The sequence below is a fragment of the Clarias gariepinus genome, chromosome 9 (assembly GCF_024256425.1).
Source record: "Clarias gariepinus isolate MV-2021 ecotype Netherlands chromosome 9, CGAR_prim_01v2, whole genome shotgun sequence".
Lineage (NCBI taxonomy): Eukaryota > Metazoa > Chordata > Actinopteri > Siluriformes > Clariidae > Clarias > Clarias gariepinus.
The window spans coordinates 22,773,101-22,787,091 of NC_071108.1; the positions used below are offsets into that span (position 1 = coordinate 22,773,101).

At 36.6% G+C, this 13,991-nt stretch overlaps 1 protein-coding gene across 1 annotated transcript in view; it reads right to left on the reverse strand.

Annotated features, from left to right (window-relative positions):
- Positions 1-13,991, reverse strand: part of ikbkb (inhibitor of nuclear factor kappa B kinase subunit beta) — a 91,260-nt gene that overhangs the window by 35,317 nt on the left and 41,952 nt on the right. Inside the window, exons 9-16 of the mRNA XM_053504919.1 lie at positions 9,125-9,232; positions 8,651-8,864; positions 8,344-8,538; positions 8,108-8,222; positions 7,867-7,990; positions 6,451-6,602; positions 1,947-2,008; positions 1,746-1,849 (exon numbers count right to left, since the gene is read on the reverse strand). Of these exons, the coding sequence (XP_053360894.1) occupies positions 1,746-1,849; positions 1,947-2,008; positions 6,451-6,602; positions 7,867-7,990; positions 8,108-8,222; positions 8,344-8,538; positions 8,651-8,864; positions 9,125-9,232 (1,074 nt within the window). The remainder of the gene's footprint in view (positions 1-1,745; positions 1,850-1,946; positions 2,009-6,450; positions 6,603-7,866; positions 7,991-8,107; positions 8,223-8,343; positions 8,539-8,650; positions 8,865-9,124; positions 9,233-13,991) is intronic.

Consider the following 13,991-nt stretch of genomic DNA (forward strand, 5'->3'; position numbering starts at 1 on the left):
GTTAAATATGGTTATACTGTAGATACGTAGGTTACATTTTAAAGGTACAATTGCAAGTAAATTACAAACTGCATGTAATGTAAAATATGAATAAAACAGTATTAGACACAAATATATGATATGGTAAGATATTAAATGAAAAAGCTATTTACACATGAGTGCTCAAATGTAAAACAAACACAATTATTAATGTATTGTGTATATTTAACTTCATTCAGCTGTTTAAGTTATATGAAAAATAACGTGCCTACCATCCTACTATTATTTTCTGTTCAAAAGATGCCCGCGCGTATGTACAAAAAGACGAAGTACAACAAAGAATGCAAAAGTGAATAATCTTTAATAAAGTTAGCCTAATACAATATTGTTTCCAATGCTGAAGCAAACATGATTTTGTTTAGTCTATTTGCTGAATACAACGCGACAGCGCGCTCCGAGGTGAACACCCACAGAACCCCAGTTACTGTAATCACCTTTTATTCACGATAGGAGTAAAGTTATCAAACCGGTTCCGCTGATGAGGAAATTTGCACAATTGGGGTGGTTTAAAATGATTTACCAAGACCAAGCAGACGTCTCTGCCTAAAATGTATTTTGCCACCAAAACATAAACATAAATAGAAATAAAATGTTTAATGGTACCAATTAAACCAGACTTCATAGTTGCATTTGATACTTTGAGTGTAATTCATAAATTTAATGAATATATTCAGATTTTGTAAAATAACGAAACCTGTTTAATCTGTAATGTTTAAGTGGAATACATTTTGCGTATATGCTTAAATATTCCTTTTTATTTTTAGACAGGTGTATTAAGTTTAATCTGCAAAGGCGATGACTTTCTGGTGGAATATGTCTGCATTTTATCGATTTTCACACGTTTATTAGCCTTTTGATAAAAACGCTGACTTTTGTAAAGCGAAAGTACGAGCCGCGGGTTCACGCACGCCGATGAACAGCTTCATTTCAGTCATAAATGCACAATCACATTCCAGCTATTCCAGTGACCATTTGCCATATACTGTCTACTTTATTCTACAGTATATTTAATAAAACTGTATTGAAATAAAATTGTGTATTTTCCTTATTTAAAATCGCTTCCTGAACATTGTTGTCCATACGATCTATTGTAAAACAAAATAAAATTCATGTTTGCTTAAGCATTGGAAACAATATTGTTTTAGGCTAACTAATTATACACAATTCTTCGTTGTACTTGGTCTGGCTTTTAAATAAAGTCCTTCCATGCACCATCTGGTGGATATTCAGTGAGACACAACACATTTATTTTAATTCCCATATGTTGCTTGCGGCATAAAGGCTACAGTTTTATAAACAAAACAAAAACAGAAAATTTAGAGTCTGTTGACTTATATTACAGTTACATCAGCAAACATGGACTTCTATTATAAAGCACTGGTTTCAACTACCGAAGTTATAATTATGCTGATGAAGACAATTGGAAGCTGCATTGTAAACTGGACTTTTTTTTTAAATGATTCTCCTGAACTTTATTAAACATTGAATTAAAAAAAAGAGGTTTTTATGTAAAAAAACATTTCTCCTTTTTTTAAATGACTGCCAGTGTAACCCACTTTTCCCCCATTCTGATGATTGATGTGAACGATAACTAAAGAGCTTGACTCTACATGACTTTAAGCTTCATGCTGCATGCATGCAATAATGTACAGGTATTCTTATTAAAGTGGATGTTGAGTGTATGTTGGCTATGTGTTTGAACTCACAGAGATTCCAGAGCTTCACCACTCCTCCAAGGGTGTCTCTGAAGGTCTACTATATCAGTCTGTAATTTCATCATCTCTTCCTCCAACATAGTCACCTCATCTGTCTGCAAAATGCACAAAGAAACACATAATGAAAAGTAAAATATCTTTCATTGTAATGTCAACTCCTGTGTAATACTGTAGAATGACAAAAACACTTACCTGGCCATGGTTAAGTGCAGTTTGCTCCATCTCTCGCCAGACACTTAGTAACTTCTCTGAAGCTGTAACAACAAGATTATTTCTAAAGAACATTTAAAGATAGCTATTATGAAAAAAAATACATGGATAAGATTAAGCTGTATAGCATGCGATCATAGGTCTGGTGTCCCCACATTTACTTCAAAGTTTTTATTTACATGAAAAGGAAAAAAAAAACATACTGTGAAAACATGCCAAACAAACAGACAGACATTAAAACGTAAAACCATGTTGGCCAGTCAGAAGCCTGAATAAAGTTATCACAAAGTATGTCACAATCTGACATGAAACACAGAAGATACAACAAGTGCATTGATTCTTTGAAGACAAAAACACGTTTTTTTTTTCTGTCCACACATCAACACTGAAAATGGAGTTTCTAAATATCTATACCCTTTACCCAAAAAGGCTATCTCCTATATCCTTCTTTTCCAATGTCACTCTGAAAATTATTAACATTCTTTTACGGCGAGGGATGGTGGGGGTTGGGCTGAAAATATCAGATGAAAAGATGAAAAGAAATTTGGCTGTTGTACAAAAACACGGACACAAATTTAATTCATTTAAAATTCTTTATAGTAACATAAGTGTATTTAACTATATTAAGTCAGCTCAGTCGATTCCGCTAATTGTCATTTACAGACCTCCAGGGCCGTACTCTGAATTTCTTAGTGAATTTGTAGATTTCCTCTCAAACCTAGTCGTTTCTGTGGACAAAGTGTTAATTGCTGGAAATTTTAATATTCATTTTGAAAATTCAGAAGACCCTCTGAGAACAGCATTTATGTCCATACTGGACTCGGTAGGAGTAAATCAGTGTGTAGTAGGACCCACTTATAAAGCAGGTCACACTTTAGATTTTATAATATTATTCGGATTAAGTATAGGAAATTTATTTACAATTCCACTATCTGAAGTTATCTCAGATCACTATCTTGTCTCAATTCAAGTGTGTCACAGTAATAATGTACGCACAGCGCAGCGCTACCGTATGAAACGTACATTCACATCAAATACCAAACAGAGTTTTATCAGTAATCTCCCAGGGTTCCCAACTTCGATTAGATTAACGTCTGACCCCACAGAACTCGATCAGGCGACTGAATATTTAGAGTCGACATTTCGCTATACCTTAGATAATGTAGCTCCAGTTAAAAGAAAAATTATTAGAGATAAGAAACTTGCTCCCTGGTATAACGATCACACGCGCACTTTAAAACAGACCGCTCGGAAATTAGAACGTAAATGGCGTCAAACTAAATTGTTAGTATTTCAAATAGCATGGAAGGAGAGCATCCTGAACTATAGAAAAGCTCTTAGTGTAGCTAGATCAACATTTCTCTCCACTCTTATAGAAAATAACAAAAATAATCCTAGATTTTTATTTAATGCTGTAGCCAAATTAACCAGAAATAAGACCACTGCAGAAATCTCCACAACAACATCATGCAATAGTGAGGACTTCATGAACTTTTTTAATAATAAAATTGTAAATATTAGGCATAAAATTGAGGTTTTGAAACCGAACAATGTAATTGATGCAGATGTTAATCTAGCCATGTCAGATCAGAACCTAGAATACTTTACTCCCCTTAAAGAGAATGAACTAATTTCACTCATCTCTTCTGCAAATTCATCAACCTGTATATTAGATCCTGTACCGACACATTTTCTTAAACAGATAGTACCAGCAATAACAGAACCCCTGTTGAGAATAATTAGTTCTTTACTCAGCATTGGTTATGTTCCAAAATCTTTTAAATTAGCAGTTATCAAACCAATAATTAAGAAACCTGACCTCGACCCCTGTCAGCTGTCCAGTTACAGGCCAATATCAAACCTCCCCTTTATCTCTAAGATTCTGGAAAAGATAGTAGCGGAGCAGCTATGCTCATATCTACATAGAAATGGCATACATAAACTGTATTAGTCAGGATTTAGGCCTCATCATAGCACAGAGACAGCACTCGTTAAAGTAGTAAATGACATCCTATTGGCCTCTGATCAGGGCTGTGTAACTATGCTTGTATTACTCGACCTCAGTGCAGCTTTTGACACCGTTGATCACGCTATTCTTCTTCACAGATTAGAAAATGTAGTAGAAATTAAGGGTACAGCCCTCTCCTGGTTTAGATCCTATCTGACCCATTGTTATCAGTATGTAGACTTAAATGGTGATTATTCGGCATGTTCTCTAGTGGAGTTTGGCATTCCGCAGGGTTCAGTTTTAGGTCCACTGCTTTTTTCCCTTTACATGCTCCCTCTGGGCAACATAATCCGTAAGCATGGTATTAGTTTTCATTGTTATGCTGACGATACACAGTTATATGTCTCAGCAAAACCTGATGAGAAAAAACAGCTTACTAAAGTTGAGCAATGTGTGCAGGACATAAGAAATTGGATGCTAATTAACTTCCTTCTGCTTAATCCGGATAAGACAGAAGTTCTAGTCATAGGACCGCATACAGCTAGAAGTAAAATTTTAGATCACACCGTAACTTTAGATGGCCTTTCTGTTCCATCAAATGCAACAGTGAAAGACCTTGGCATGATTATTGATTCCAGCCTTTCATTTGAAGCTCATGTAGATAATATTACCAGGATAGCATTCTTTCAACTCAGAAATATTGCCAGGATAAGAAATTTATTGTCGCTAAACAATGCAGAAAAACTAGTTCATGCTTTTATCACCTCTAGGTTGGACTATTGTAATGCCTTACTGTCTGGTTGTTCAGCTAGATGCATAAATAACCTTCAGCTAGTCCAGAATGCAGCAGCGGGAGTCCTCACTAGAACCAGAAGATATGAGCACATCACCCCTATCTTATCTTCACTGCATTGGCTCCCTGTGAAATTTAGCATTGATTTTAAAATACTACTTTTGACATATAAAGCATTAAATGGTCTCGCGCCGCAGTACCTGAGCGAACTGCTAGTGTCTTACGATCCGCCACGCCTACTTCGATCAAAGGATGCAGGCTGCTTGTCAGTACCACGTATTATGAAAAATACAGCTGGGGGCAGAGCTTTTTCTTATAAAGCCCCGAAATTATGGAATAGTCTTCCAAATAGTGTTCGGGACTCAGACACAGTCTCAGAGTTTAAGTCCAGGCTAAAAAACCTATTTATTTAGCCAAGCATTTTTATAAATAGATTTGCCATAGGTAAAGGAGCAGATCTGGGGGACTCATGGACGTAGAGTATTATGGTGAACTGGTATGTTTGGATGCTGTCTTCCTCGCTCTTATTGATCACTCAGGTTTGCTGACAGTGAGGTAATTGTTTGCTTTACATCTCAGGAAGCCCTCATGTTTGTGTTTTCTTCTGGCTCTCCCTTTTAGTTATGCTGTCATAGTTAGTCCTGCCGGAGTCTCTGCTTGCACTCTACAGTTAATATACATTCACATTATACCTTGTGTGACTGTGACCATACCTAACTGCCATCTCTCCTTTTCTTCTCTCCCCCCCCCCCCCTTTCTCTTTCCTCTCTCCTCCTGTCTCCCCCTTTCACTCTTTCTCTCTCTCTGTCGAGCTACACATGTCGTTCCCGAGCTGCCAGTGATCCAGACTCCCTCTGCCCTCCGGACCTGTCTGACCCATCCTGGTGCCCCGCTTCTGGCTAAAGATCTCGTCACATGGATGCCCCATGTGTCTCTCTGGGATGCGTCTGGTTTCTGGGGATGATTCTCTCTACCTAGAAAATGGTTTTGGCCTTGACTGGTGTTGGCAACTGTTTCTCTGGGGACTTGACAGTTCGATATTTCAGGACTGGAACTTCTTACAAGTCTACCTGGGTCTTCAATAACTACCTGGACTCCATATTAACATCAATTAACATCAGCTATTATAGCTGAACTGCCTGCCACCTAACACACTGTATAAATGCAGATCATTTACTGATTTCTGTTTCACCCAAATGAGGATGGGTTCCCTGTTGAGTCTGGTTCCTCTTAAGGTTTCTTCCTATTACCATCTCAGGGAGTTTTTCCTTGCCACTGTCGCCCTCAGCTTGCTCACTAGGGACAAACTGACCATTTTGATTCATACAAATTCACATTTCATACAAACTTAAATTATTCTTTTGATTGTGTAAAGCTGCTTTGATGAAAATTGCTAAAAGCGCTATACAAATAAAATTGAATTGAAAAGATACATTTTAAATTTCAAGATAATTATTTTGTGAAAAACCTTAAAAAATGGTTTTGGCCAAACTAGATTAATAATAATCCTATTGCTTAAATGTTATGTTTTCATTTACTAAAACTAGACTAAAATACTTAAAGGTTCCTTTGACTAAAACAAGACTAAAGTACTTTAGAGACGGTGGCAGTTGGGTTTGACCATGGCTGTCAATAAGGCTATATGATGTCAGCCCCAGCCCCTAGAGGTGCTGATATAGCCTTACTTTTTTGCCTCAACTGTGCCTGCATACATACAATTGTGCGTGCATACGTGTGTGTTTTACCAATGCCAGTTGCCCTCTGCTCTTGATATTTGTCCATGTCGATGTGCAGACTGGTAATGAAGAATTCAAGTGTAGCTTTGAGTCTTTGGTGCACAGAGACCATCTCATTCTTCTGCTTTGACAACAAGCCATTATGTCTCAGCAGGCTCATACTGAAAGTCAGATAGAATTATGTGCATATTACACAGGGACTTAAGTAAAAATGCACTGAGACATCCATACCAGCATTTTACCAAGACAAAGGCAAAGAAGAAGCATATACTGTACAATAGGTAAAAATTGAAAAAAATATAAAAATTCTTAGTACATAAATCACAATGCAAAAACATCACAATATATATCACTTGTGTTCTCCTTTACACCACCAGCACCTTTTTCTTTTTTTTTTTGCAATTACATTACAGTGAAAGATACCGGACGAAGTTAATTCTGATTGGCTGTTTCAGATAATATGTGTCAAGCAGGCACACGTATGCAGTCACATGTATGCACACACTTATGCACACACTTATGCAGTAGTATGGACAATGAACTCTATGCTATGTTTAGGCAGCCTTTCCTCACTGATTAAATCCAGGCTAAAGAAATCACAATGGAAACTGAGAAGTTCCTATTCGAAAGTGAGGAATGCAGGCTTTAAAAACACACATAGGGCTACAGTACAGTGCAAAAGTATTATACATTAAAAGTCTATTAATTACTAAAATCTGATTTCCAAGAATTAGCATTTTAGCAAAAAGCATAAAATTAAATTACAATAATAATACTGTTATCCTGAGTTCTGTTCTGTGGGGATGGGAGAGTAAAGGTAGGACATCCATCAGTACAGCACTCCACCAATCAGGCCTCTACTGTACAGTTGCCAGACAGAAGCTATTCCAAACTAAAAGGCACATGACAGCCGGCTGAGGGTTTTCCAAAAGCATCTGAAGGACTCTCAGACCATGAAACAAAATCCTCTGGTCTAATGACACAAAGTTGAACTATTCGGAATGAGGAAATTCAGCAGTGCAAATCAACTTAATAAAACAATCAGGGATTGGGAAATTATGCAGTACAGAGGAAAAATTGATGTGAATAAAAATAAAGAGCTATCCTGAGTGAAAACCTTGAATGCTCAGAATTTCAGACTGGTATAAACCATTTCAGTTCAAAAAGGACCATATCCAAAGCATAATGCCAAGAAAACACAGGAGTGGCTTCAGTCCGGACCTAAAAAAAAGAGCATCTCTGGAGCATCCCTTTTAACCTGGTTGAGCTTGAACAATTCTGCCAAGAATCCTCCAAATGTCAGATATATTTCTGTCTTTATTTTTTTATAAATAAAAAAAAAACTATAAACACCTGTTTTTACTTTGTCATAGTGGGGTTTTGTGTGTAAAATGATAAAGTATGTGTGTGCGTGTTGCATCTTACATGGCTGCTTTCTGACCCTGCTGCAACTTCAGCCAGTCCTCCTTCAGTGCTCTTATGGTGTGCCAGGCTTGCCCATATGTCCGTCTTTGAGCGCTGTAGGGCAACATGCGCTTAGGCTCTGTCTCTATTTGCCAAACATACAAATAAACTCTCATCAGTTCAGGCATTTACTGATATATTTAGAAACCAAAAACAAACATTTACAGATTAAAGAAGGATAGCGTATTTCAAGGAGACTTACGAATTAATCGAATATTTTCAGGGAGAAATCGAGGACTGAACTGAGGTTCGTAGTTGCAGCACGAGCGGTTGAACAGAAAGACTAGAGGCATATCAGCCCGACGGCCATCAACCAACTAATAAGAACATAATCAGACATACCACAACTTACATAAAATCCCAGAAACATATAGAGAGTGTAAGTGTTTTCTTGATTTTTTTTTTTTTTTAACACGTTATCTTGTGCCCCTTACTTACAGTGTAATCTACAGCACACTGCATGATGTCATTTTGAGGCTCCAGAGCAAGGCCAGCCTCCAACAGCAGCTCCTGACTGGCTGGAGGAATGTGTGTGTCTTGAGCAAGTCGTTTCTGCAGGGATTCAACAGTTTCCCCATGCTGCACTGCGTATGTACAAATTCCAGCTGATGTCATGTTGAGCACATGGACTAGCTAGAGATATGTGATGAAAAACAGTACAGATTGTTTTAGTTGTCATATTTAATTATGTTAATATGTCTACAGATATGTTGTCTTCATCATGAAAACAAGAAGGTAACACAACCTTGAGGTCTAGGATTCGGTTTAAATCCTCAAAGCAGGTAGTGGATCCAGTCTGAGAGTCAGTACCTCCTTCCTCAGATTTCTTGCTCTTCTCCTCAAACTTCGTGTCATCTGTCAGACTTTCTTTTGGAAGCTGCTTAGTGTCTTTTCCTCTGGCTTGAGGAGACCACCTCAGCATTAACTGCAGCCAATGCTCAAGCCTGCCAGCTAAGAAACTACCCCCCCCCCCCCCACACACACACAGTAAGCATAATGCATAACTTGTTACACAATGTTGAATCTGTACATCATGCAATATAAACAGGCAGCTGTTAGTTCAGTATATATTATGGTCCTCATAGGGATACAGTTTGTTAATATCAGTGACAGTATTGCATGCTTTTTTTTTTTAGGTCAATATTTACATTTGTCAAAAAGTAAAACATACACTCAATTTGTTTAGTAAGCATATCAGTGCAACTGCCTTCCTACTTACCTGTTGACGTTGTGGGGCCGTGGCAGGTGTTTGGAAAAGTGCACCTCGCCAGCCAAATCCTCATAGACCACGATATCATCCTCATTCTTCTGCTTCAACTTATTGTGCCTAGATGGCAAATGTATGGAATTGTGTTTTAGATAGAGTCCTTGATATACTGTACAAATTCACCATCTACTTTCATAGAAACACAATGTTTGCTTATGTGATTATTCAATCAGTTTCTTCTCATGAAGAAACTTTAATTTAAGTTTAAATATAAAACTAGGGAAAAAATATGATCTATGTGACTTTGGACCATGGTTCTTGTGCAAGATGGGCTGGTTTGACCTCCTGGGATTTTCACAGCCCGCAAACACACACACACACACACAAACACAAAATAAAAAAAATGCTTTATGCTTTATACGTGGTCACAGTGTTATAGTAAACCGTATATGTGTAGATGCACGCACAGATGCTGACTACACAAGTGACGCACATGCACTGAGATGAGCATGGGAGACAATTACCCACAATACTGCTTGCATTTCATTTCAATTCAATTCAATTTTATTTGTATAGCGCTTTTAACATTTGTCATTGTCGCAAAGCAGCTTTACACAATCAAAATAATTACTTAAGTTTCTATGGAATGTGAATTGTATGAATCAACATGGTCAGATTGTCCCAGATGAGCAAACCGAGGGCGACAGTGGCAGGGAAAAACTCCCTGAGATGGCAATAGGAAGAAACCTTAAGAGGTTTTTCAACAGGACCCATCCTCATTTGGGTGAACAGAGAGCAGGAATTGATCTGCATTTACTGTATACTGTTTGTTAGGTGGCAGGCAGTTCAAACTATAACAGTTGATGTTAATTAATGTTAACATGGAGGCTCAGGTAGACTTGTAGGAAATTACAGTCCTGAACTATCAAACAACTGCAGCTAAGTCAAATCCTCGGAAAAACAGCTGTCAACATCAGTTGAGGCCAAAATCGTCTTCATGGTAGAGTAAAACCGCCCCCAGACACCAAACGCATCCCAAAGAGACACGCATCCCATGAAGATCGTGCCATGTGACAAGATCTCCATCCAGAAGCAAGCACCATGACCTTATTTCAAGACCTCGCTCATTTAAAATGTATTAATTTATTAAGTTCAATTTTATTTCTATTTTTTGCTTGTCTTGCGAAACACTCAAAGTAGGTCGCAATTCAAGGTTCCACTATATACTGTCAGCAAGATGGTGCGTGTGTCCTTGTGTGTGTGTGTGTGCATGCTTGTGTGAGTGAGAGTCTTTATTGGTAAACTGTTGTTGTGTGTGTGTGTGTGTGTATGTGTGTGTGTGTGTGTGTGTGTGTGTGTGTGTGTATCTGATGGTGTCATGACTGTGCAAAATAAAGTGCCATATACTTTTTTTTTTTTTAGCACAACCTAGTCAATATGATAAACTGATTTTTATTTCATTTTAACACACTATGCGAACATGACTTAACTTTTCTGTGACTAAATAATACTAATACTGTTAATATTAAGAAGAAGAAGAAGAAGAAGAAGAAGAAGAGAAGAATAATTTTTAAAAATTTTAAATGAATAGAAAAATAGAAAAAAAGTACTAATTTGGAAAAGTATCAATCCCCCTCTCCTAAAAATGACTGGTGAATCCGTGACCTGATTTCTGCCTGTGCACAACTTTATCCCAGAGATATTTTGAGAGGGCCTCTTAACCCATAGTTGATTGCTTCAGTTGCACTACCAGGGACTAAAATGCACCAGCTTCTTATGCTGAGCTAATCAAAATGCCCACAGATGATAACAGTTTAACGTCAAATGACTTTGTGTGCTATTGAGAAGGTGAGTAGCTTCATCTGATTGAGTTTACAGGCCCTTTTTAGGAGTGGGTGAGCCACTTCAAAATCACACATTTTTTTTTATGTTTTTTTTTTCCTCCCTTGGATGTTTAAGGTTGCACTAAGTAAATACAGATGGATTAAAAAAAAATCATTTCGGGCTGTAAAACAACCCCAAGTGAAATTAAATAAAAGTAAAATTCAATTAAATCTTATTAGGATCGTATTTAGGTTAAGTAAACGTTAACACAGTGAGCCTTTAGATTTTATCATGTGTAATTAGAAAATCTACGCATGTAGGTTTTTTTGTCATTTTATATTTTGTGTTATTTAATTTTGTAGTAGCACTGTATTAACTGAAATAACGAAACTAAATGACCATAACAATGTAAACATTCTCAGGACGTGTTACTGCGTCAGCAGATGTCGACGTGTTTTTGCGCTATTATAAGAATTAAAAAGCTGTTATGATCATCGAAATGTTCTTTAATAAATGATGAAAACATTTTAACGAATTACATTTTTACATCCCAGCACCCTCATTGCGCTGTACCACCGCTGCCAAAACCTTAAAAAATACAAATGAAACATTAAACGAGTTTACAATTACAGTACTAAAATTACAGTACACATTTACAATTTAAATTAAATATAGGCATTTCTTAGTTCCATAAAATTTAGGAAAAGTAAATGTTAACACAGTGAGCTTTATATTTTATCATGTTTAACACTCGCGTAGCCAGTGTTAAACGGCATAATTTTATTAGGTTTATTTATTTATTTTTTAAATAAAATCTAAAATTAAAACATTGTAAAGTTATTATAAACAGTGTTGATTTATTAATAACAATACAACGCATGTTATGATGAGAAAAATCTCATTCCAGATATTAAAACGGTAACAATGTCAATTTTAGAATGTAGAATCCAGAAGATTTTAAATTTACACAAATTTAAGAAGAGGCCTGAAGCAAGATCCAAGATCCTCCCCACTTTGCTAACCATGCAAAGGGAGGAGGGGTGCATTTTAGTTTCTCCGAGTGTATAGGTGAGAACAGCTGATTCACACCTGGGTGTGTGTGTGTGTGGGGGGGGGGGTGAATTATTTGCATTTGTATGTTGTCTGACATTGCAAAGCACACAGTGACACTGAAAATACAACAACCTAAAGTAAACAGGAAGAAGAGGCCTCTGATTATACTGCATAAATATTATTTAGTTCAACAAAATTCCTACGCGCTCTCGAAAAACTTCATGTGTGCGGTTGAGCGCTTATTAGACTACGTAGGAAATTAAAGAGGAGAATTATTAAGCTGGATCAAACTTTTAAAAAATATTATTGATTAAGTGTGTGCTGAAAAAACTGTTGTCACCAAAAATGTAACAGATGAGGATTAATGTCCTTCAATCGGTTATACAGTATGCTGGAGAAACTCCTAAGTGGGAAGTTTTTGTAGTTAACATCAAGGACAAAAATAAATAAATAAAATAAACATCAAAAACTACCATAAAAGAGTCTGGAACGCATTATAATTTTTTTGATTATTATCATGTTCTTTTGCTGTTTGGGTTCAGCGTTGAATGATTATTTAAAACTGAAGCACTTTGTGTAGATTCATGCCACGGGTCATTTTATCATACATAGATTATTACGTTGTGCTCGGACCACTGAGCTTCTGCGGTTTCCAAAGTTGACGTTTTTACTGTTAAAAATAAAAAAATGTTTTTACAAGCCCTTTAGCTGTTGTTTGTGCTTTTTCTAATAATAACAATAGACAGATAAAAACAGAGAGTCTTTCCAAACAAAAGTAATTGAAATTACGACTGAATTTGAATTACGACTGACTTATTTTGGCTGTTGCCATTTGGCTGCGGCAGAGTGCGCAGCAGTAATAGACATTTCCCTTGATTACCCACTGTACCGTTATTAGAAGAAGAAAAAAATTGGGGCTTTCTGATATGAACATAACCTTATCTAGGGCACCACTCTCCTGACAACCCTCCACAGTATAAGTAGCATCGATAATGAATGAAGGTATGGATGAATGGATAGATATACAGTACTACTCAGTGTATATAACCTTTCTGTATATAACACTTTCTGTGTACAGTTTACATATGCTGATTATGTATCACAGTACACAATATCTTCCTCACTGCATACATCTAACTCATTGCACTTATTGTACATAACTCCTTCCCTGTATATTGTTTCAGTGCAACAATTCTTTATCATAGTATACAATACCTTCCTTACTGTCCCACCTATAATCATTTGCTCATTTGCACTCATTGTATTTATCTCCCTCACTGTACACTGTTTATACATTGGAACCTTGGATTACAAGTATAATTTCGTTCCAGCAGCATGCCGGTATATTAAAACACTCGTAAATCAAAGTGAATTTACCCCATAAGAAATAATGAAAACTCAAATTATTTATTTCACCACTCCAAAAAATATATTTATGTAAAGCACAAATAAAACAAATAAACTTCAACATTACTTAAAAAAAAAATCCTGACAGATAAGTGTTTTCGTTAGTGTTTGTGCACGCACGCACTGTGTATGTGTGTGTATGTGTGTGCAGCTAAAGTAAGAAGCTTCTTTCTTATTTGAGAGGGGCAGGGCAGTACTGTGTGGGACGACCACACACACACACACACACTAACAGAAACACTGCTTTATTAGTAAAATAAACAAGAAACATCTTTAATGACACTCAAGCGCACGCACTAACAAAATCATTGCCGTAAAGTAACGGATTACGAGCATAATTCGTTCCGGAAGCGGGCTTGTATTCCAAAACACTCGTAAATCAAAGCACATTTTCCTATAAGAAATAATGGAAATTTAAATAATTTGTTCCACAGCCCCAAAAAATAAATACATAAAAATAATGAACACAAAATATAAAGTAAAAATAAAACAAATTAACCTGCACGTTACCTTAAAAAAAGTAAAAATAAATCCTGACAGATAAGTGTATCCATTTATGCGCACAGGCGCTGTGTGTGTTTTTCTTTCTCCTGCG